Source organism: Spea bombifrons, chromosome 2 (assembly GCF_027358695.1).
Source record: "Spea bombifrons isolate aSpeBom1 chromosome 2, aSpeBom1.2.pri, whole genome shotgun sequence".
Lineage (NCBI taxonomy): Eukaryota > Metazoa > Chordata > Amphibia > Anura > Pelobatidae > Spea > Spea bombifrons.
In genome coordinates, this window is record NC_071088.1 from 17359464 (window position 1) to 17385448 (window position 25985).

General features: G+C 38.8%; 1 protein-coding gene across 1 annotated transcript; it reads left to right on the plus strand.

The window, feature by feature from the left end:
• Window positions 1–5589: 5589 nt before the first annotated feature.
• On the plus strand, window positions 5590–23804 carry LNP1 (leukemia NUP98 fusion partner 1). Its single transcript, XM_053456888.1, has 5 exons — window positions 5590–5953; window positions 13965–14219; window positions 16370–16414; window positions 21757–21849; window positions 23427–23804. Exons 1-5 carry the CDS (start codon window positions 5795–5797, stop codon window positions 23532–23534), a joined length of 660 nt encoding a protein of 219 aa, XP_053312863.1. The 5' UTR covers window positions 5590–5794; the 3' UTR covers window positions 23535–23804.
• Window positions 23805–25985: the final 2181 nt, after the last annotated feature.

Below are 25985 nucleotides of genomic sequence, written 5' to 3' on the forward strand. Positions count from 1 at the left end.
AAAATCTCAACACTAGTCCCAGAGGGGGAAACCTTAATATAGTGCAAACATTTTATTGATTTATAGAACCTGTATTCGTTCTGAGTATATTTATATCTGTCCTGCTTCCCACTTATGAGTAATGGGGTGAAAAAAATGCAATGTCAGTATAAGTTGGCCACGAGCAGTTTGAATGCTGTCCTATCTGGTAAATTACACATTTTTTTACACAACCTCAAAATGCATATTTTAAGGATCTAAGTACAGGTGTCTAATGTACCGAGTGACCTGTGGACCAAGACCTCAAGAAGATCTAGGAAACAGCCACATTAACAAGAAAAAAACCTGGTATGGAGAAAAAAGAAGGACTCTCGAGGAGCATGAGCGTTAGATGTGTCTAACAGTGAACATATACATTGAACAATATGCACAACATGTAAGTTCAATGGGTTTGCTGAGACATGTATTAATAACAGGTTTTCACTGGAATTAATGACTGGAATGGATGGAAATGCTACTGAGATCTGTGTACATAACTAAAAAAGCATGTAAAGCAGGCTTGCTGATCTTTATATGTGGAACAGGGTGGACAGTTACGGCACAGATAGCTTGGATACATGGAGGAAGGGATGCTCTCTCACAGGGATACCTGGATAACCGAATTAAGAGCCTATGATTCCCCCAGATGATGAGGCTGCTGCAATGCAGTGTCCATCCCACAACTACAGGCTAGTAAATTATCCTTAGAATGTGTCAGCATGTTTTTTAGTCATGTCACACTAACTGCTTAGTTTTTTTTTAAGCCACAATGTGTATCAGGTAGATGCAGTTGATGTGGTCTCTCTGGATATTTCAAAGGCGGCATCTGATACTCTGCCACGCAAGTTACTATATAAAGTAAAACACATAGGATGTAAACAAAGTGAATGGAGAATTGGTGGAAAGAGGGACAGAGGGTTGCTGTTCATGGAACACTTTCAGGTGGATATATATATCCATATCTCACTGGCCAATTTATTAGGTACACCTTTCTAGTACAGGGTTGGACCCCCTTTTGCCTTCATTCTTCGTAGCATACTTACTGCAAGGTACTGGAAACATTCTTCAGAGATTTTGGTCCACATGGACATGATGGCATCACAAACTTGCTGCAGATTTGTCGGCTGCACACCCATGATGTGAATTTCCCGCATCCCAAAGGTGCTCTGTTGGATTTAGATCTGGTGACTGTGGAGGCCATTGGCGTTCAGTGAACTCATTGTCAGGTTTAAGAAACCAGTTTGAGATGATGTGAGCTTTGTGACATGGTGCATTATCCTGCTGGAAGTAGCCATCAGAAGATGGGTACACTGTGGTCATAAAGGGACTGACATGGTCAGTAACAATACTCAGGTAGGCTGTCGCGTTTAAACGATGCTCAATTGGTACTAAGGGGCCCAAAGTGTGCCAAGAAAAGGTCCCCCACACCAATACACCACCAGCCTGAACCTTTGATACAAGGCAGGATGGATCCATGCTTTCATCCATCCATGCCCCTCCCCCTTTGTCACACCCACACCCACTCCTCCCCATAGTGCCTGCTTGCCGCGGCCTCGCTTACCGAATGACCGCGTCCGGCGGCTGCGCTTCTAATGAATGACCGCGGCCCTGCTGATTAGCTATTTGTGTTAACAAGCAATTGAACAGGTGTACCTAATAAAGTGGCCAGTGAGTATATATACAGTATGTTTCATATATTCCAAAGGGAAACAATTTATGGGATAAAAAAAATATACATCACACAATCTACATATAACATTGTATTACAAAAACAATGAATTTGGATTTCTTAATCTAGATGTAGTTGCTAGAGTACTACTCTCCTGTCTAGTTCTGGTTGTACGGATTATATATGCTGTAGAAATTACACACACACTTCTATAGACTGTTAAAGATTTGTAATCTTGTTAATTCCTAGAATAAGTATAAACCAGATTTAGGGAGCTGTACGGTTACGTAACATTTCTACCTATGCAGCTCTTAAAGAGATTGTTGTGACGCTCATGATCTGCTTAGTGTAAGTCGATGCAGAACATGTGCAAGGCCACATGATATCAACGCAAATTCTTCATAATAAAGCAGTGTCTTCGTTTGAATTACTTTTTAAAAATCCAGTAAGATTTCATGATGTCGACCTCGCATAAAACTATTACTAGAATGCATAAATAATAATCACTTGGTTTACTGCTCAGTTCATTGCCCAGAATGTATCTACATTGTAATTTTACTTACATGAAGTAAGACATAGCGATTACAAGAATGAACTGCGAAGGAGCGGAATTTGTTATTCAAATATTTATACAGAACTGCTATTACAGGGATATAGCATTAAAGTTATTTCCACAACTTATTTATTAATAAAGAAATAGAGTAAAGAAAGTAAATTATGTTTTTAAGTAGTAGATTGTAAGGAATTATACTAGAGGTAGAGAACAACCAAGAGCGCTGTAGTTAAAATAGCCTTTATTTTGACCGAAATTAAAACTGTTCAGCCAAGCATAACATCAGTTATGTTACACGTGTGTATACTGTATACACGTGGTTCATGTTCTAAATCAAACACACAGCGTTTGGCTGTCACTCACTGTTAAAGGCTTAGGTGTGATGTAACTTTGAGTAACCCTGATGTAAATACAGCTGTATAGTAGAAATGGGCAGAAGAGCTTCCGACTGTCCAGGAAGTCTGGATACCATGTAAATCTTAATTGGTGTTAACAGTGGTTCCAAAATGCATGAAACTATGTGTCTTAGGAACATTTGGAACCAGCGAGCGAAAAACTATTTAGAAAGCAAAAGGAAACTATTTCACCCGAGCGATTCAATGGGGAACACACAGTACTAAAGCATTTTAAATGGATATATTTTTCACTTTGTTACTATTTAACACATATAAAGGTAAAATAAACATCCAGCAAATGTGCAGAGGAGTTTAAAGATTGGTAATTTAACCTCTACTTTACATTTACTTGATGTGTTTGCCATAAATCTATCAATTGAAGTGTTTTGACTGAAGTATTCATAATTAGTGAAACCCCACTTCGCTAGGGAAGGAACACGAATGTCTTCCAGGAAACTTACATTTGTAGAAATCAGTTCAGTCAAATAACCGTGAGTAGTGATACTTTTCTGACGTAAAGAAAAGGTATCACAATTCTGTTGGCTAACCATGCTTTGTCTCTTGTTCTTGTGACACATAGACATTGGGGTTTATGCTACAAACTATTGTTTCCACATGCCAAATCAAACCCATGACCCAGAAAAAGTGAATTGGGAATTCTAGATCTGCTCTTCTCAGGTAATTTGTGAGATTTTATTAATGATTCAATAATTTATGTAATTGTTCAGGTTCTTAAATCAACCACATTGGACTTGATTCAGTCTAATGACTAATTGCCAAAGCCCAAAACTCTAATGCGAACCTCCCATCTTTGTTACTGTAATAAATTCACACTTGCTATCATGATTGTGCTGCAGTGGTTTCATTCTTTAGATGTTCTGCCGTGATTTGGAGTCTCCAGTCCACTACTACATGCATTGTCCTCATTTTACGGAAGAAAGGTTCTCAAGTTCTTCAGTTCAATCCCTGAATTGCATTTGATATTTTAATTGATATGAACAGTAGTTGAAAATGCAAAAAAAAAAAAAATCCATTGTGGCTTCTATAGAGTACTAGATTGGTTGATATTGACTATAGGAGAAAATCAAATATGTTAACGTAGGAGGTAAATTGAGATCAAAAGCAAAAACAAAGTAATGATTACACTCCTGGCTGTGCCACATTGAGTTTGATGAGCTTCTGTTGTGGCAACTACCTGCACAAACATCAGATAGAATTTTCTTCCCATGAAGCTGTGATTATGGTATAAACCAAATCTGTAGGTTAATTTAAACATTGATCCTTTTTTTGAATGTGTGCCCTGGTAGTTTTTAGCCTGCAATGTACATTTCCTGCAAAAGCCTGAACAGAGATGGTTCAGTGAATTAAGGCCCATTATGTGTATGAATACATAGAGTTAAAAATTCTTCAAAAAGAAACAGCTCTTTATATTTTAAATCTCACTTACCTCATTTATAGAGAAGTATGTGTTGTTCTGCTTTTCCTTGAAATTCCAAACCACATTCTTGTCTCTTGCCATGTTATATTTAGAAACTTATTCCACTTTATTGGGGACACGAAATATCACTAACACCTCTTTTTTTTCTTTCCCTTTTCGGTCTGTGTGAACGTATATGTATGTATATATATATATATATATATATATATATAATCAAAAATATTTTCATGAGTTATGAACTTGCACCAAGAAGTTGATACCTTTAACCCCTTCAGGACACCGGGCAGTAACGTACCTAGTGGGGGGGGGGCGTTTTTTTTCAGTGATAGTTTGGGTTTTCTTTTGACACCAATTATTATGGATAATATGTTAAAACATAGAAAACAATTACAAGGAAACCCCACATTTTTGCTCAAACCTTTTCCCACAAGTAAGGTATAACCGATGATCACTTCTCAAAGCTCGGCAGATACAGGTGCTAGGTGGAGTGGGCTACTATTTCAAATCCGACTAATAACTCTTTGCAGCCACACGGCATGACATAATGAAGCTACTCGTTACTCTGCCTTTATTACAGTGTTCTCTTAGTTACACATTCCAGCAGTTATTATCACAGATCTGCTGGAATGTGATGCGTAAGATATAGTTTAATGAACTGTGATATATTTGGGGACTTTATAAATAAACGATGTTCCTCTTGTCTTAGACATTTTTTTCCCATGATCACTACATAAGCTAACAAAGCTTATACAAACATACCCAGGGGCTTCTTATTCATACGACTCAAACAATTTAATTCCAAACGAGCAGGAATTGTACCTTGTATACAGTGTTGGGGAGTGATGTATTAATAATAAAGGGAGTACAAATGAGCTGAAAAAAGAGCTTGTTATTTTAAACACTTTTTACAGGACCTAAAGTAATTAGAAATATGTAAGCTTAGGAGGGACACTTCTAACAAAAAATCCGAAATGCGCCTCAATGAAGGAACAGTCCCGTGAATAGGGAAATCCGGTCACCCTATTATTATATTCCCTTCCGGCATATAAAGAGGACCCCCCCCCCCAATGGCACACAGATGCATGAATACACAGGGCTTGATAATAAGGCACTTTTACGGCCTTCTGTATTACTTTATTACATGATGACTGGGCAGCGTGAGAGCACATTTAGATGCAGTTTTATTTAGAACAGACGTGTAAGCCAGAGCCAATATATGGGCGCCTGTTAAAACTCCACAACAACTCTGCCGGTTCCTGGCATTTGTCAATACATCCGTTCCAGTCCTCAAAGCTGCGGCGTCTTTCAAACCGTAGCACATACCGTACCTTAAAGGCATGTCCTAGTCTGCTGAACCCGACAGATATTGGCAGTTAGATGCTTTGGACAGCAGGGTAGCTGAAGCTACAGTTTGTGTTTGCAGTTAGCACCCTTTAGGCGGTGTGACTTTGGAATCAATGTAATGGAAAGATTAAAGGACCTCTGCCTGCCCCTTCTGATAAATAGATTACAGGGGATTGGCTTATATAAAGACTGTGGTTCCAACTGCTGCTGCTTTGGATTTTTTTCCTTAAAGTCAGCTTAAGAGGGGGCGGCTTGAAACGATCTAAACCTTTTTGCTGGCTGCCAGATCAGCTCTTGAGTTGAGAGACACTTCCCAACTTGCTGCGTGTGCTTCTGCTCTTCTGGTGGGAGATTCTCCCAATTTGGGTCCATTACTCATGGAATACGAAGAAGACAATGACGACATTCTATTCGCTAAATGGATGAGTAGCTTCTGGGGCCACAGAGGGATAGAGGAGGGCGAAAGGGATGCCAGAAACCACAGAAAACGCCAGTCACGTGCTCTGTCTGAAAGGAGAGCATCTTTACCTTGCCCGGTATGCAGCCAATGATGATTCTAGCAACCGTTTAAAAACTTTTTTTTGTTTGTTTTTATACAAAGCTTAAATTAAAAGACCGCACGTTGGGGGGTTTTATAATGAAAAATTTAAGCAATGTTATTTTTAGCGTTACTAGAATCTTTACAAAAATGTCTTAACATTGGCTGTTAACAGGAATCAATGATGGAAAGAGTTAATGTGTAGCTAAGGGTGGCTGAGGGTGATTGTTGTTGTAACAGAGGATGCTTGCTACTATTTATCCGTGTACTAGATCTTTTTACACAATTTACTAATGTACAGTCAGGATTAACATGCACTAGTAGACAATAAAGACCTAACACATTTAAAGTGCCATGTAAATTCAATAAAATACATTTATAATTGCAAACAGCATTTTTAGGAAAGTTGATATCACATTTGTAGCTTATTACTATCTGTATAGGTATATTTTTTATTTCTGCCCTTTTTCCCTTTAGTATAATTTCCACAAATTAGGGAAAGTAGGGAATGAGCGCAGGCATACTGTATCCCTGTCGGGTAACAGCAATTAGCAATGATGCCAGCTCTTTGTCTAGGGTACTGATTGACATGGGGTTTGGTCTGAGAGTTCAGTGCACTCTACTCACTAGCTACTGAGTCGTTATAACTTGGGTTAATTCAGGAGTGATCTTGATGACTCTGGATCTTGGGGGGGGGTTTACAGTGGTCTTGCCAATGAATCTGCAGTGGTGTTCAGTTCTGAAGGTCATACTCAGAAACAGCCAAGGAGATAATTATTTGTTTCATCCAATGCTGCTTTTCCGGTGGGTCACTCCAGGTGGACACTCTATACCATTTGGTGGACCTTGGGCTGTAGTTTAGGTATATTGGTGGCCTTGGACTGTAGTTTAGGTATATTATTGTTTTTCGATAGGACCTGGCTATGTTGAGCCATTACGTTTCTGGAAATTACCTTTGGTCGCATCCAAAAAAACAATCAAGCATTCGATGTACTAGAGACGACTCATTTCATTAGTAATTTGACCCCAGGTAGACTACGTTCTCCAACAGTGGTTGATGCCACCAATATAGCTGTTTTTTAAAGAGGACCTCCTATCAACATTTTTATTACTACTATCACATAAAAAACAGGTTTTGCATTATATAATGTTTTCAGACTACTGCACATTAGCCATTTGTGTGTGTTCTAGCTCTCTTATCGTAACCTAATGTTCTAGAAAAACACCTCGATTCCTTATCATATTGCCTTTTGGGAAATGATAGAAGGGTTCAGTCTTATTCTCCCAAACACAACTACTATTGAGAGTGTATTGAGAAACAGACGTTAAATAGGACTTCATTAGCACTGCCGTAAAGTATCAGCACGGTGTGTTGTTTGGGGAGGTAAAATATCACATGACTGCCTGCAATGGCAGCCTCCAAGCATGTAGGTAAAGGGAGTTTATTGGAATAAAATTAATAAGCCTTACTCTATGCTAAACTACATTACTGTATACAGCACTGTATTTAATGCTACAAGAAAAAGGCTTGTTTTTTCATAGGCTTTCCCCTTTTTATTATTTATTACATTAATATTTCATTACAGACATGTTTCTGTAAGCCTGTGTTTACATGTACGCATCACACAATGCTGTTTATGTGCACAGAATGTTTTATTTTGCAATGTTTTCTTTAAAGACATTATTGTGTTTTTATTTTCATTAAAAGAGTGTTTTTTTATGATAAAAGTTTCTATGAATATACAGATCATTAGTTCAAAATGGGCTTATCCAGTTTAAGAATAAATAGGTAATATTATTCATCCTTGGGAACTGCCCACTGCAGGCTACACAGAGCTCTGGCTCATTGGAGGGCGTGGCCATACAAGTGGGCAGGGCTAGCCACACACAAGGGCAGGACTAAATGTACAAAGGACATGTTTAGCTGTGTGAGGGGCAGGGCTAGTGATTGAGAAGGGCGGGTCCAGCACCCAATAGCATTAAATGGGTTAAGAGTAGGAGTGGAATTGGAAAGAGAGTGGGCGTGGCTAACCAATGCTTTACTCAGAGGCTCCAGGTTATAAATAATTAATTATAATAATTAGTTTATTTTTGTAGGTTTGTATAATGAGATCAGATGATGGAGAGTACCTCACAGCAGGGGGGGGGGCAAAGGTTAGGTGTCCCTCTGTTGTTGAATTGAAAACATTCACTATACCCTTTTTAATCAGGTTTCAGTCCCTGACTTCGGTGATATACAGTACTTTTTCTGGGTGAGGATCATAAAAAGTGTAGTTCAGCTTTGCTTGTTCTGGATACTCCTGTTTCAAGGCTTCTTCCATAGTTAACTCTCATCAACAATTTTAAGTTAATGGGAAACCACCACTATTTTTATATTGTCCCTAGGGTACCTAGCAATAGGTTCTAGGTAGATTATAGTTATTTGAGGAGAAAAGCAGTAAAACCTACCTACCGTTGTCCATGGTATTTTTCCCCCCAGTTTTTTTTACCTGCGGTAAATCCATTGTTTGCTACGGTTGTGAGTAGCTTTTTCGAGTCAGACTTTGGACACTTATGTGTGGTACTAGCTTGAGGTGATTTCATTAGCTCCATACATGAAGCCATTTTTGTGTTCCTAAGGACGTTTGAGACTGCTGGCGGCTAATTAATTATAAGGGTTTATATGAGATTACATGCTTGGTTGCTTTGTGCTGATCCAAGAGGCTTTCAGGTCACTGAACTAGCTCCTTAAATAGGATCATGGGTTAGGGGAGTACTCGTGGGAAACATAGAAATATATTCTAAATTTACTATTTATATAACATTTTATGAAAAACATTACATATTATATATTTTTATATTATAAAATAACAAAAGGAAATATATATGGTGGAAGGCATCCCTGAAGGGCCAATAGTGCCTCTGCGCTCTCACAAGGCAGCCAGTGAGAGAACAAGGACTGAAATCAGTATCTTCTTCAAGACTAGGTTACATTGTAAGACTACATGCTTATTGCTTCATGATCCTACAGCTAGAAAATGAGGAAATTCTAGTAGTTGAATTTTATGCCGCTTGTTCTTGTGAAAGTAGTATTCTATTCAGTTGAAGCTGGTACGTTTTATGAAGCCAAGGAAGAAAAAATGCTACATATAAGTCACATAAGCTTTTGAGACATCTGAGATCCAGAAAAGTTATGTACCTCTATATCTTTTTCTTTGTTGGCTCCGTCACCTTGGACTAAAGGCTCCATGCTCTATTGGACCACTAGAGCTTAGGGGCAAAACAATAGAGGATGTAGCCGGGGTCTGCAGTCCCCAAGGGCCCGAGAGGGAGATCACAGGATATTAGTGCGTAAAATAAGATGAGCAAGTGTAAATAAAATGTGTATGTTTATATATATAAACTGAACTGGTGAACTGGATAGAAGATGTGTATTTGTGTATATGCCCGGAACTAGGGATTTGACAGGAAACTGGGCAATGGATATGAAAAAGGGGCAAGGAATCTGACAGGGTGGCAACATGACACAAGGGAGATGTAATGGTGAGATGTAAAACTTGTATGAAAATGTAATGGTGGGTGTTACCAAGACAACAGAGTGGTATTAATACAAAATAGGGGAGACATAAAGGAAGGAAATAATAAAAAAAACATAAAAGGGAAACGTAAAATAGTAGGGATAAAAATGGAGAGAGGTAAAGGACATTGCTTATTAAGGGGAGACTTCTGAATCATATTCCTTGAAATTTTCATGGTGGACCATTTGCAAACGCATTGGGAGATTTGGTAAAATCGGGTTAAATATATTTGCCTCCTGCCTGCCTCCCGGCTATTTTTGCGTTGTTTTTTTTTTTTTAAAGAATCATTGACAGTAATTTGTCCTTTTAAATATTATATTCATAAACCACACTACTTTTATAAAAATGCCAACACTGAAGTAAATTAAGTATTTATTTTGATGGCTAAAACACGCTTTAAGAACACTATGGTTCCTAACCTCTCAGTTAACATTTAAAGGGACAGTCTCTGACAGTCCCACTAAAGAACTAAAAGTACTATGTGAATACTTTAATATACGTTTTTTTTTAAAAAAAAACCCCAAAAAGAAACACTTATGCAAGATACAAGCTGCAGCCACGCAGTTGCAGTTGCCCTCCTCTTCTGTGGTCCAAAAATGATTGCCACTGATTGGCTGCTTGAATTTCAAGAATAAAAAAAATCTGTTATATACAGGACCCTTAAGCTAAATATTTAGTAGTGATTCTGGCACAGGCACTAAGTCTGTGTTTTAGGTGATGGGTTCACTTTAAGTCAGAGTTACGTACCCAGCTACCATGCTTCTGGATAAAGACCTCATGGCACACACGTGAATTTGATTGGCATCTAAGCAGTTTAGAAGCTTAGTGAACATGATACTGGAATAAGTAGCAAGATTTAGACACCATCCAAAATTTGCATTTGACACATTCCCACAATGCAACAAAAACAATTCCGTCAACAAGCACTCCTGTAATCTCCTAGAAGGCTTTTCCTGTGTCAGTTCTACTAAGCTTCAACGAAGCCCAGATATTGTTACAGAACGACATGTTCCTAGTGCTCTAAATCCTTCCATATAACAAATACATGCAGCATTTTCATATCATTCTGCACGGTGTAGTATCATCTGTAAAGAAGATAATCTTTAAATCTTGTGTTGCTCCACTTATAACGGTGCGAGCTGGACACATTGGATTCAAAGCTGGAGATAAATCTATCACAACTAAGTGAATAGCAAGTCTCCCATACATTTCTATGTCAAAAATGTGATATAAAATATCTCTAAATCTGGGTCAATAAATCTCAGCTTTTATCTCATTTTATTATCTTCTGTTGCAGTCTACGGCAGGAATGCTATCCCGTTTCATGTGATTCATTGCCACTATTGAATCCCGTCCCTTTCCATTTGCCTTCTTTATAGCACAGGCTAAATCGTGTTCCCTAAAGTAGGAGTTAGGGTAATATCATTCTTGTTTGTCTCTAGGGTTCATGCAGAGAATTGAATTATAACTTGTAAATACATTTTCTTTAAATTAAAATGTGTCTGACCTTTACAAACCATGGAATACATCTTGTACGCATCCACGCAGAAGGGGCGACTTATATAGAAATAAGAGAATATCCATATTGGTACGTGGTGTAGTCACTGTGCAGATTATGAAGCTATATAATAAGCATGTGGTAAGAAAGGCAATATATGATCATGTCCAGAATAAAATCTAATTATAGACAAAGAACCCGTGTTTGTTCGCATTGCACAAAGATATGAATTGACAAATACAACTGTGTTATGTGAGATTAGACATTACTTCTGGAAAGGAAAACAGATACAGTGAGGTCACGGAAAGTGATACTCAAACACACTGGGTTAAGCAGTTTATATATATATATATATATACCGTATTGGCTCGGATATAGGCCGCCCCCGTATATAGGCCGCACCCTAAAAGTTTGGTGCTTTTTTAAAGAAAAAGTTTTTTTTCTTTAAAAAAGCACCAAAAAAAACATGCTACCACTGTCCTCCCCCCCGAGATACGCTGCCACTGTCCTCCCTCCCCGAGATATGCTGCCACTGTCCTCCCTCCCCGCGATACGCTGCCGCTGTCCTCCCTCCCCGCGATACGCTGCCGCTGTCCTCCCTCCCCGCGATCCGCTGCCGCTGTCCTCCCTCCCCGCGATCCGCTGCCCTCCCTCCCCGAGATCCGCTGCCCTCCCTCCCCGAGATCCGCTGCCCTCCCTCCCCGAGATCCGCTGCCCTCCCTCCCTCCCCGAGAGCCGCTGTCCTCCCTCCCCGCGATACGCTGCCGCTGTCCTCCTCTGCCCCCCCTCCTCGACTTACCGGAGCAGACTCCCGGGTGTCTTCAGGGCCGGCGAGGGACATCTACGCAATACGCGTATGCAACTTCCGGTACCGTTACCGGAAGTTGCATTTGCGTATTGCGTAAAAGTCTCCCGCCGGCCCCGCAAGACACCCGGGAGTCTGCTCCGGTAAGTCGGGGGTGGGCAGAGGTAAAACGCTTAGATAACCTCCCGTGCCGGCACCCCCCCCCGTGGGAAGTGCTGGCAGGGGAGGCTGTCTGAGCGTATCGGGGAGAAGGATGCAGGTCCCCTGCACCGCTGCGGGGGATCTGTATCTTAACCCCGCTGCCTGCCCGGCGCCCGGGACTGCATGTCCCGGGCGTCGGGCGCTAGACCCCGAATATAGGCCGCACCCCCACTTTAAAAACTTAAAGTGGGGGAAAAAAGTGCGGCCTATATTCGAGCCAATACGGTATATATATATATATACATACTAGACTTGTGCATTTGTTTCATACATACTTTATTTTTAATGAAAATTGCCTGTTTCAGCCGTTTGTAGGAGTCAACGATAATGGGGGCGATCTCTGACAAAACTGACAATTCTGACTGACTGAAAATTCATCTTGATTCGTCACCACGTGTAGCCGCCATTACGACCTTTTGTGGTGCCATTACAAGCCGTTTTGGCACTCGTTGATGAAGTAAAGTGGGAGGGACTGTGTGTAGGAGGGTACATATCAATGACTGATGGGTCGACGCCCAAATCCTCCGGGTCGCGGGGTCCTGACACCCCCACCCAGTTCCCCTTAAAATGGGGGTATTTCCTGCGATGTCAATGGGAACACCGACTGACATCATCAGGAACACGCCTGACATCAGCAGGAATTCCCACCTACGGCAGTGGGAACACCTGCAACGGCAGCAGGACCACCCACTGACATCAGTGGACATTCTTGGCCGCGTCCCGCAATGCTAGGTTCCAGGTAGCCAAGGCCCACATGTTCCCAGGTATGCGGATAGGTAGAAGTAGCCAAAAAACGAGAGGTCTTACACATGGTAATGGCTGTGATTGATGGGTCCAACGATCTGTGTGTGTTTTTCCTTTCTTTTTTCACTCTGCATTTACAAGGCGAAGGAAGAAGCATTAGATATATAAGCATGCTGACGCCATTTTAAGTTGTCAGTAGCAGCGGTTACAGACCGATAGGAGTTTGAGACAGTGGCAGGTAGCTTAGCAGAGGCTGAGATTAATGCTCATTACTCATATACAATACCGCACGTTAATTTATAGTTTATTTTAGTGCAGAAAATGTATTGTTATAGGTGGATTGGAGAAGCTGTAGTGACTACTGTCGTGTATTACAAGGACTGCAGCAGACATCTTTCCCCTGATCCTGAGTAGAGTTTTAGTTGATTAAGACAGTTGCCCATTTATGCTACCAACCAAACCTGTAATTGGTGGACAAGTCAATTTTCATTATCTTTCTATCATATCATTGTAGGTGACAGATTTTGTTATTCGATAAATCAGGCTAACCAAGGGGATTTGTGGCCTTAACTGTGATTTAGTTAGTAGATTCCTGACTTCCATAATCCTACCCATATTGGTAATATTGACACATTTTTAAAATATATTTATTTGAAGATGCTTCTACTATACATGCAGGACATGTAATTAACATATTAACTCTGGAGAGGTGATTCTGAGGGCCATTAAAGGGTTTCCAGGGGTTCTGTACGGAGGCACTAATGTCAACCAAAGACAGGGGCTTGGGGTAATTGCCATGTTCGCTTAGATCAGTCTTATATTTTACATGAGGCCAATTGAAGCTCCTATGTGGCCTCCTTGCATATGTATTGTCACTCATATCCCTGCGTTCAGCTTCACTACCCCGTGAGGGTACCTCTGGTAGCATCATCCACCCATATCCATGCCCCCTAATGAAAGTGTCCCAGTTTTAACAGTGGAAATGTTGGGGGCATTGCTGTTGCCTCATTAAGGAGTTCACAAGAGAAATATCTGTGCCTTAGAGCCTTATTGTTGCAAGCGGGTTTCCAAAAATGCATGCATCAAGCTTGGCCCCCCAGGGCCTTAATACAACAGTGTTTTCAATAGTATACAAATTCCATAGTAATGTCATTATCACTATACATGATGATATAACTAACGTATGTCATCGTTTTGTTTTCAGTCTCAGCTGTCTGCCATGCATGTGACCAGGTTTCACTCCGCTTCCAAAGCGCCATCTCCTGTCTATCTCAAGGGCTTCAAGGATATTCGGGAAGACACCAAATGCAACAACCACATGAAAATGAGTAAAATATCTTTGGTAGATAACTCATTACCAGAAAGCAAGGGACAAAAGAAGAGATCAAATTCTATCCAAGAGTTTTCAGAATCCTTTGAAAAGCAGCTGCGCTTCAGAACCAAACGCTCCACATCATTGGTAGGTAAAAGCAAATTATTTCCATGTCAGTTCCATATTACCCGCAATCTACCAGTGCAAATGGCCATTTTTAAAATAGTTCTGCATTTATATTTTTGAAAAAAGAAACAGGATACCAAAACAAAAGAGCTGGTTGAGTTGTGTATAACCTTGTAACCAAAAAAATTAAGTCAGAAAGGAATGCACTTCATCACTGGTGCAAATCCACAGAAATCTTAAGATTCCCTTTCAGTGCCGCAGCTCTGGTACTTTCTTCCAAAAAGATGATCCAAATATTCTATATTTCAAGTATATTAAGCAGAAGGTGGCCACAGAAACTTTGTTTAATGTCAAAGGAAATGGAAATGTTTTTTTTTTTGCACGGAACAGAACTTGTAGAAATTCTCTGATTGTTTGTAACAATAGCTCTCTACGGAAATCTTTCCAAGGGGTATGGGGGTAAAACAAGAAACCAAAGTGTATCTGTCCCAAATTCTCACTCCACTTACGGCAATTCCCATTCCCTTATTTCATTTTCATTTTAACTCACTCCTTCCATTTCAGGTAACCCCATTTCTTCAAACCTCATAAATTGTCATTCCCAACATGTACTATGTACTGTTGTACTGTTGTAGGGGGTCTCCCCCCCTAAGACAGAATGAGAAGACAAAGTATGATTTGAAGATTTTGGAGAGTTTCTGTGGGAATTTTTGCCCATTCACCCAGTAGAGCATTTGTGAGTTTAGGGTTGGGGTCAGGGCTCAGTGCAGCTACTCAAGTTCCTCCACACCAACCATGTCTCTATGGACCTTGCTTTGTGCGCTGGGGCACAGTCATGATGGAACAGGAAAATTGCTGTTGGAAGCATACAAGCGTGATTCATCACTTTAGAGAACACGTATGCACAGCTCCTGTGGCTGTGTGATTTACACCACTCCAGCTGATGCCAGTGAGCATAGTGATCTTCGGCATGCGTGCAGCTGCTTAGCCATGGAAACCCATTATCTTGTTTGCTAATGTTGCTTCCAGAGGCAGTTTGGAACTCTGTTGTTGAGAGGAAAGGTTATTTTACGCACTAAACGCTTCAGCACTCTGCAGTCCTACTTACTCTAGACCGGGGCAGATCCAGCAGGGTGGAAATTTCACAAACTGACTTTTGGCATCCTAACCCTAAAGTCACTGAGCTATTCAGTACGACCCATTCTACTGCCAATGTTTGTCTATGGAGATGGCTGACTACATGCCTGTTAGCAATGGGCATGGCTGAAGCACCATAACTCAATAATACATTTGGTCATATAGTGCATATTTATTTTGGAGAACAAATGTATTTCTGAGTTGTTAATTAGCCAGCATGAATTACATTTAATCCAAGACCATAATTAGTGCGTATCATTTAGTTATACATTGTCAAGTGATGTACATTTGGGAAAAATAACAGTGTACAGAAGCTGTGGCTGGTAATAATATCCATGCGAATATACCTCCAGAGGGAGCTGTGGTAATTGCCACTACGAGTTTGGATTAAATTGCTTGTGGGGAAGGTAACAGATAATGTATAGAATGTGAGAATAGGAAGAAATGCATAGAAGACATATATGGATCTCTAATTTAAGATTTTAGAACCTTTCTAAATGTTTCAGGGTTTGATAAATTATGGTATGAATTTTCTTTCAAACATCTTCATGGAGGATATGGAGTGGTTGTATATTTAGCTGTAAGTGTTTATTAACATTTATGGTTAGTTAGTAAATTGTGTTTAGTTAGTTTGTCAATTCTACATAACTATTTGAGCTTATTGTCCTTCTCCTCACTTCAGTTAAAGACATGGAGTAAATTAATTTGGGGACGTTAATGTGCATATTACATCCAGTAAGGCCCAGTAACATGAGGGAAAATGTAAGGAAGTAAATAATGGGTGGCTCATCACTTGCTATACGTCTGAGACAGTAAGTTCTGAATTTTCTGGTAATTATGGACCATGAATAATGATAAACCTTTGAAAGTGATTAAAAAAGTTATTTGTATTTTTCTATATGGGATTGCTTTTACTTTCTCAGCTTTGGCTCGTGGAGTCCAGCCAAACCCCCATCACTGCTTTTGAAATCTGTATGTTGGTTTTGTCCATCTGTTTCCTATATTAATTTGCATATTGTTTTTAACTTTTACAGGGAGAACACTCGGTATCCAGGAGGAACTCGGGGTGCAGAGAGAAGGTAGGGGAAGGTGCGGCCAACTCGTTCCAGGTTCCCCATCATTCTCGTAAAGAAAGAGCTTTCTTGTCATTCAAAGAAACTAAAAAGTGACATTGCTAGTTAAATCCAATCAAGATGTGTCCTTATCTGTTAACATGCAGTTTATTTTAAATATGTGGTCATCTCATATATTCTAATGCTACTCTGAATATATATATATATATATATATATATATATAGTTTCAATGTTTCTTATCCATTTGCAGAAATATTCTATCTATCTATCTTTCTACATCTTTCCCAACTGAACTCACGTTAAAAATATTCTCAAAAATACATGATGGTTATAGTTATAGAGAATATATTTGTCTGTAAGTATATGCTCTATAAAGAAGACTAAGATATTAACTAATTTAGATGTATTGTGAAGCAAGAAAAATGCTCTGCATGTAAATAATGTAAAGATTTTCATAGTTTTTTTATTTATACTTATTTACCATTTCCCCACCTCCATTATTAACATTCTAGGTTTCTAGAATTTCCTTAAGATTTACAATATAAGATTTCTTATATTTACAAAATATATTTAATTTGTGCGTCAAATGTAACATATTTTTGAAGTAGTTAACATAGTTACATTGTATTATGTTAGCCATGTTATTTACCTTGTGTGTGTGGTTTGTGTTTTTTTTTAATATTTGGACCAAAAAGTGGATACGGTAACCTGCAATTAATTTGTGCACTGCTCCGTAGGTGCCTTTATAAAGATAATCTTGACAATCTCAAAAGTTTATTAAATTATAGCTTGTCAATGGAAGTTGATTTAGGAAAAATAACAAATTAATTGGTTTGTAGCAAATAATATTAATAATAATATTAAAATTGGCAAGATTTTCTAGGGAATAATTTACCGGCACGTCATATACCCTTAATGGGTATTTTTTTTTTTTTTGCTAAATCCTTGAACTCTTTATTGCTTACCTTATACGTATTATCTACTGTATCTCACAAGTGGACCAAATACATTAAACTTGAGAGCACTGGATTAAGATATTTTTGAGCCATTAAACAAATCAACAAATATTGCATTTTATTAAATGTATTTTTAAAATATTGTTTTGGAATGATGTATAAAAGGTGATTCTGGTTAGAAGCACATAAAACTCCAGACTATTTTTTAGCTCTCAATGTTTATCAAATAATAATTTGTAAATATCATTCTAGTGGAGATTTTGCTAAATTACTGTTTAAATACCGATTAAAGCAACTGGATCGACAAATTAGACGAGACTGGAAGTTGAGTTCCAGAGCCTTATTTGATTCTGGAGATACATTCATCAAGCCTCTTGTTGCTTACATGAAACAGAATCTTCAGCCGATGATGAGACTTGTTTTTGGGCCAACATGGAAAATATGTGGACTCAAATAAGCTCTCACGACCTCATGGGTTCTCTTATGGATTTCATCTGAGGTCCTGAAGCTATAAATGATAAAGCTATGTGACTATACATCTCTTCTCTGTTGCCCCAATAAACAACATCACCGACAACCAAAGGCTCCATCTTTGCTTGAACCTATGCAGCTATATCCATTTCTCTTATTACGTTTTGCAAAAGTGAGCCTTGATGTAAGTAAATCAATTGCTTTACTGTTTTTGTTTATACTTATAAGTGATCTGATTCTCACTTTAGACCTATGTTGGCTATGATGAGAATGAGTGAGGGTTATCGTCTAACAAAGTATTGTAGGTGAGTAAATACATCTCACTGTATAGCATTAAGGATACATTAGGGAGGGTGCCAGCAAGAAACTTTGAATTGACCCTTCACAACAACATCTACAGTGACCTAAAATCCTCTATGTCACCAAAGCTCGCTGTTTAGTGAAGAAACTCCACCATAGTGTGAACTGTTAACTAAATGGCACTGTCACTGTTTGCGTTTCACGATTTGTCTTAAAAGCAGTACGAACGTTTAAGCTCGGCCACACCGTATCATCCCACCCTTGTCTTAGCAAATAACAAGTACTTTATTCTCTGTAGCTCAAACAGAGATCTTTAAATCAGAGCAGCCAAGTGTCCTCACCTAACCAGAAGCTGCTTGTGAATGGAATTATTGGCCTACAAGAAATATTCTTTTATGTTATGTGAACCTGGAAAGTTGGGAATTTAGGAAAATGTTTGATGTCAATATGTAAATTAAAAGGCTTTCTCCGAGGTACTATCATCCCATTATGTTATCGCACACAGTGTTCGTTTATCCTGTATATTTCTGGATCAAAGCCTTTCTGTTCATTTGCTCGCTTTATTGTGCATTTACAAAACACATTCATTTACCTTTCCGCCCAAAATATTTCCATTGCAAATAAGTTTTTTCCTGATTTATTGATTCTCACTAACATTTTGCCTTGGTTGTTACTACACTGCTACACGGTATATATATATATATAATATATATTTCTATTATAATAAATCTGCTTTTCAGATCTTTGCTATTCGCAGAACACATGCCTTGCGGGCAGTGAATACTTGGTTTACATCTCTCGTTACTTCCTTCCTTCAGATCGTAATGCAATTAGCTCAATGATTAGAGTAATTATTAACATGAATGATATTTTCATAAAGATACAGTTATTGTCTTATCACCAATGATATGTAAGATCTCCGATGTTTGTAGGGTAAAGGGTAGCAAATGTGGACCTGCAGCTGACATAATCCTCTTTCAGCCGGGAGTTTGCAGAAAAGTTGAACGTTGAACTTTACTACACATTATGAAGGGCCTATCATAGTAAGCGTCTCCCCCAGGAAAGTCCGTGTTCACCCTGTACAATAACTGTCATGTCCCAGGGTAGACTACCCAGAGTCCTCCCTCTTCTCTAGGAGTGACTAGGTGAGTGGGAACTGGCTGTGTAGTAGGCAGAATGATTTGGATCGGGACTGGGTGCTCCCCTGCTGGAGTAGAAGAATCTAGAGACCTGGGGAAGCAGGGCTTCACTCTGAGACTCCGGGTCAAATACTGGGTCATGTATGTCTATAATATTTTAGTGAATTGGATTTCAAGAAAATTTTCCCAATTTAACTTTACATTGTACAGGGCTAATGCAGCCATTGTGCAGAAGCTCACGTGAGTTGGCACTTCATAATACATAGTGAAGTCAGTGAAGTTTAATTTACCTCTAAACTCCCAATGTAATGGACAGATCTATTGAAGACTTAGCTTTTTGGTATCTCTGTGATGTATTTTTATTGAATTCCCCCAAAAATACAACTTCTATTTTGAATGATTAAAGGATAACCTTCACTTGGTGATGTTTTTAAATAATAACAATGTTTGTAATGTACTATGCATGTTTGCCTCTATTGCACGGCAATGCCTTTACTTTGCTCTTCATACTGCTTTTTTTTTGGTGTTTATTTCATTTTTTCTCCAATTCATTTCCTTTATTAAATTTATATTCTGTTTGTTTCCTTTAATAAATATACATTCATGATTGTTTCTGATGTTTGTATGATTGCATTATACTTGTTAAAACAACTAATAAACTTTTAAAACAAGCTCTGTTCTCTTTATATGTTTTTTTTTATCTCATTTTGGTGGCATTATGGACTATATCACACTGTTGGGGTCCCTTGAAATCTAATGAATTACAATTGATGGGAAGACCCGAGTGTATCTTTAAATAAGGGTTCCACGAGGGCCGATATCAGAGCCATGTGGTTAACACAGTTTGGGAATCACTACATAGTACCTTCACGATGGGCTATTAAAAGGGCCAGCTCGTTTTGGACATGAGGCCACAAATTGAGATGCAGAACAAACAGGACTGTGAGAACCATTATAGGATCGCTAAATAGGATACATATGAGTTAACTTTCATAAACTCACTGAGATGCGCGCTACAAATTAGGAAGTATAAGCCGTCTGCTAATGAAAAAATAATTGAACAATTCCCAGGATAAACTCCGACAGGAAGGCAAAGTAGGGCTAATCAGCATTTTCATTAAAAGCTGCTCTCTTACCACATCCTGTTGCTGGATTAGAATGCGTCCGTCCTTGGGGTATCCTTGTCACATACAAAGCACACCTGCTCCACGTGTTGTAATAACGGCTCTGGCTCCACTCTGGGGGCCACAGCACCAATGTCACTTGCTTTGGTTGAGATTGTGAGCCCATTAGGGCAGGAATTACTGTAACTTCAGTGATCGTTCTCATTGTTTGTTTTTGTCATTTTGTTTTTTTAATGTTTTGTATTATATATATGGTACTGTCCATCCCTGTTTTCATTAAGCAATGGTTTGCACATATTTAGTATTAAATCAGTAAAGAGATATCTGAATGGGTTTGATTTGTTAATTAACCTTTTAAAGGCCAGAGAGCTGTTGAATTTGTACTGAGAGACGCATAGCACGGGCACTCTGATACAAACCAATTATTTCCAGATACAGATTAAACCTATATAAATGAACATGTACAGTATATCATTTCGGCAACATCTCAGAGTGCCGTTTAACCATATAAAGACCGCTTTTCATATGGAAAAAGCAGACGGGAAAGGGAGGGAGAAACCACAAAGACTTTTTCAAGGTGGGGAACTAGGGATAGATCACTAATGCGTAACCTGCCTTCGCATACATCGGATGCTCCCAGAGATCTATCGTGACTAAGTTATGGTTCTAAGAAGGTCCTGGCGCTACGACTCTGCACATAATAGATTTGTTGGGTAAGATAAGAAGGACTAAGTATTACTAGATTTCTATTTTGTGTTGTGGTGAACATAGAATAGGTTAGAATAGGTTGCTTATATCCTATACACTACAGCATGGGTGGGAGTAGGTAAACAGAAAGAACATTAAAGAAAATACATGACAGGTTGCTTTACTTATGCAATGAGACTGTTAAAAGACTTGTGCTGGTGCAGATGGATCTTTTCCGCAGAGGCCATTGACTGAGGACCAAAAGAATCTGAGATACCCATGAAGGAAGCTTAACCAGAAGAGCTTGGTCGCCCACAAAAGATCTAAAACTCTTTTAGACTAGAATGCAGGAAACCAGTAATATGATCTAAAATCACTGCCTGTGTTTTGTTTATGTGTGCCGCCAATTTCTTCATTTGTTTACACATTTTGTCTGTCCGCTGTTTTCCATTGTGTCATTAACAATGTGACTGTCCTATGTTAAACTTTTACTACTATCCCCTCCAGCAATGGCTTCTGTCCAGGAAAAAAAAAAAAGATCAACCCGTTTTATACCTTAGGCAATTCCATGTAATTTATGTTTCATGTTTCATTTGTCCATGACCTTGTTATACAGTACTAGAACATGTTGGGTAATTATACTGGTAACGATTTATTTTCCTTGTTATAGAATGAAGATGAGGATCCGTGTGTTATCTGTCATGATGACCTCCACTCGGGCAGTGTTTGGGAACTTCATTGTATGCACCGATTTCATAAAGAGGTACGCTAGTCACTGCATATTATAAATCTGGTGCACGCATATACGACCGTTCAAAAGTTTGGGGTCACTTAGACACGTTCTTGTTTGTGAAAGAAAAACAAATTTTGTCCACTAAAATAACATGAATACAGTGTAGACATTGTTAATGTTGTAAATGACTTAATGGTAGTTTAACACGGCTGATTTTTAATGGAATATCTTAATGGGCATATAGAGGCCCTTTATAACTCCCATCACTCCTGTGTTCCAATGGCTCGCTGTGTTTGCTAATCCAAGTTTAAGTTTAAAAGCCTAATTGCTCATTAGAAAACCCTTTTGCAATTATGTTACAGCTAGAAATGTCCTATTAAAACAACTAAAACAAACTTTTGTACAGTAGTGTATATATGTAAACGTGTCTTTAATACATACACAAAAGAAGACATTAAGCAATAAAGATAAAACGGCCACCTTTGTTGGAGGGCATGGTTATAAGCAGGCAGTGAGCATCCTAAGAAGGCCACGTGGGAGCTGCGATCAAGATCTTCGCATCGATCACAGCTTTGGGAGTCTGGCAGAGGAGATCCTCTGATCTCCCAGCCAAAGATCCCCACCACATCCTACACAGGAACAGTGGGGCATTTTGGTCGAATATCTGGACTATCCGTGAAGCAGGTTGGGAGGTATACATTTCTAGCATATAGTACTTATTTGCATTAAAACAATCTTCTGCTGAGGTGATGAAGAAATGTGTGTGTTCTACAGCCCTAAATGTCACAATGGTGTACATAGAAACGGTACAAATGTGTTTAGAAATTGAATTGGTTAAATAACTTCTTTTTCTAAGCACTCTGAACACAAACTGACCTAAACCGTCCCTAGTAAAGCACTGTCCCTAGCCATGTCTCCAAGCGGAGCCCCTAACAGAAAACTGCTCCTCTTTTGCCTTTTGAAACATTGCAAGGTATGCTTTGTTAGGGTGAAGAAGGAGGATTTTAGAAAAGGATCCTTCTCAATATCATAGCTGTATCACAGATTTCCACTTACTGGACGTATACCGGTAATTGACCCTTCCATTTAAAGCAAGCGACAGCAAAACTATTAACCCGACGGACAAACAATAAGGGCAGACCCCTTCAATTTGTAACAATGTGAAACTTTACACACATGTACCGTATTAAACGAATCGTGTAACTTCAGAAAAGAGTTGATTGCTTTAGAGCTTATTTGGGTATCACAGTTCAGGAGATAAATACGCAAACTGTGTTTTTTTCTATGTCAGCCTGAACTAGTTTGTAGAGATGAGATCAATGACAAGAATTCCAGTTTCAGTTCAGATTGGAACTCAAGAAAGGCCTCACATGTAGACTAAGAACGTTTAGAGCGATTCATAATATGAGTGCAACATTTAATCCCGTGTAAATATAGGTGTAAAACTGGGCATTTCTATTTGGTGACATCCCTTTATTTTTCATTACAAACAAATACAAAACAAACACAATAAGAAAAATGGATAAAGATGTATTTTTCAGGCGAAGATGGGGTCGTTACTTGAATTAGGCATTAACAGCATCGCACTGTCTCCTGTTCTTTCGCAGTGTATTGAAAAGTGGCTGTGCAAGAAGCAGACATGTCCTACGTGTCGAGTCCAGGTTTTCACGTCCAAGTCATTCTTCTTATCTTCTGCTCGAATGAAAGTCCCATGAAGGAAAAGTTCTAGAACTGGAGCACGGATCACTTTTATGCTTGGATTGTATTATAAATTATGGACTAAGAATGCCCTACAGTTTAATTCCGGAGAACTGTCATGAGCATAGCTTTGTTTTATACTATAGAATTTATTTTTTACAAAGAATTAAAAATGTCAATCAAATAACGAGTGCTGCACTACAAAATCTGAACGATAGTGAACATATTTATATATTAGTTGTAATATAACACTGAATTGTTAATAAAAATATTTGCTACATTTACTTGAGTCTAAGAGTCCCCTTGTGCTTCCTAATGACATAAGTATGTCCTATTGTAGTCACTTTTATCATGTACATTAGTTGGTACCTTACCCACCAATGGAATGGAATGTCCGTAATGAAGTGGCCCTTACAAAAAAATACTGCAGTATTACTTCAGTTTTTCTGAAGTAATATTGCAGTTTTTTGGACATGAAAAAACTGCAATACTGCACTTTTACTGCAGTATTACTGCACATTTACTGCACTTTTACTGCATTTGTACTTCACTGTACTGCAGTTGTACTGCAGTTATTTTTGTACGGAAGTACAAATGCAATAAAGCTGCAGTACATTGAAGTACAACTGTAGGTTTGCAATATATAAAAAAAAGTGTGGTAAATGTGCAGTAAAACTGCAGTACAGTGAAGTACAAATGCAGTAAAACTGCAGTAAATGTGCAGTAATACTGCAGTAAAAGTGCAGTATTGCAGTTTTTTCATGTCCAAAAAACTGCAGTATTACTTCAGAAAAACTGCAGTAATTTTTTCGTAAGGGGGTTGCTATGGTGATATGACTAATTGTGGTGCAAATCTTTAAAAGTGGTCTTATAACATAGCTACCAATGGGATGATCCAGGATAAAGCCATTTTTTTCATATATTGCACCTGAATTATAATCATAATATACACAAATTAAAGAACACACTACACATGTACAGTTGTTTGTAAAAAACACATTTAAAAAAAAAATGTGTCTCCATCCTTTCTTGGATGAAGGATAATATTTACTACTAGAATTTATAGCGTTCCTACTTCCAACCTCTCACAAATCAAATAGTGTATGAGAATGAGGGAGCCCAAATGGATGGGATGCATCTAGATTATAGATCCGGGTGAGATAATGTAGCCACATATCTCTCGATGGCAGCAGATATGATATTCCAGGGGACTAGAGGTGGCACTTTAGCCATCATATTTATGGGATAGCAAATGATAGCTGTGTCCCCTTTTTGTTTGGTTCCCCTTGTAAATATTGTCCTCCTCCCCATCCCCAGCTCCTAGGCTTGCAGGAGATGTGTTCAGCAAGGAGTTACAGGGAGGGCATCAAGTCAAAAAGCCGACTTGTCAACGGCCACGTCTGTTACGGACGATTAGCCTCTTACAGGTAATGTTGGAATTATTTATTTGAAATTCATGATACCAAAGGAATGGTCAGCGAATATACAGTACACCAAATGCAAAGATGGATAAATCCTTTCATGAACATTCATGGGGTAGGCATAAAGCTATCCTGAATCTAAGACAAGACCGAGGACTAATGAACATCTGAGTCTTTACATTCGGAAAAATAGGCAGACTAGGTGGGCTGAATGATTCTGCCTCCAAATACTATGTTTCTATAAAGGTTTGTAAAAACATTGCTATTGCCAGTAGGCAGAAAAGAGGCTGATATATTTCCCATACAAATCTCCGTACAGTCTGCGAGCAAACACAGCCTCCGTGTAGCTGTGCTTGACTTTGTTGTATTTTGTATGCCTCAATATCATTTTGTTTATTTTTTTGAATGTAAAAATAAAATTTAAATAAAAACTGCCGGTTGGCATCTGGAATGGAAAACAGACATCAGATGTCATCCCAGAAACTGAATAAAACAGTCAAAAAAAGACTCATAATTAGAAAGTTAGCATTACAATATGTTTGTTTGCATGACAGTCACCTGAAACACAAAGTAAGCATGTAGATACAAACAGAAGAAAGTTTACTCTAATCAGATAAGTGACAGTTATCTTACTTTGCATTATTATAAGGATAACATAGATAAGGCAGTACAGGGTATTGGGTATATGCTAATTAAAATACATCATGTTTGTATCTAGGAACATTCTGTGGACCCCCATGTGGACATCAATGAATTAAAAAAATAAATGAACCGGACTGACATTGGCATTAATTCATTTAAATAATGTTGCTTGGCTGCCAAATGAGGTAAGCGTGGCCGCCAGCATCACAGCGTGCGGCCGCTCACGGCAGCACTCTATCTGCAGCGTGGATCGCTTTTCCTGGTGTGTCTGGGGCTGTTTTACTTCGATTCTCTCTAATACTGTTTGTTTTAACAATTTACTCTATAATAGAAAGTTGCTCTAAAACTCAAAATTGAAAGGCTTGACCATCCCCAAGTCAGGAATTACTTTGGCCATAGACCCTA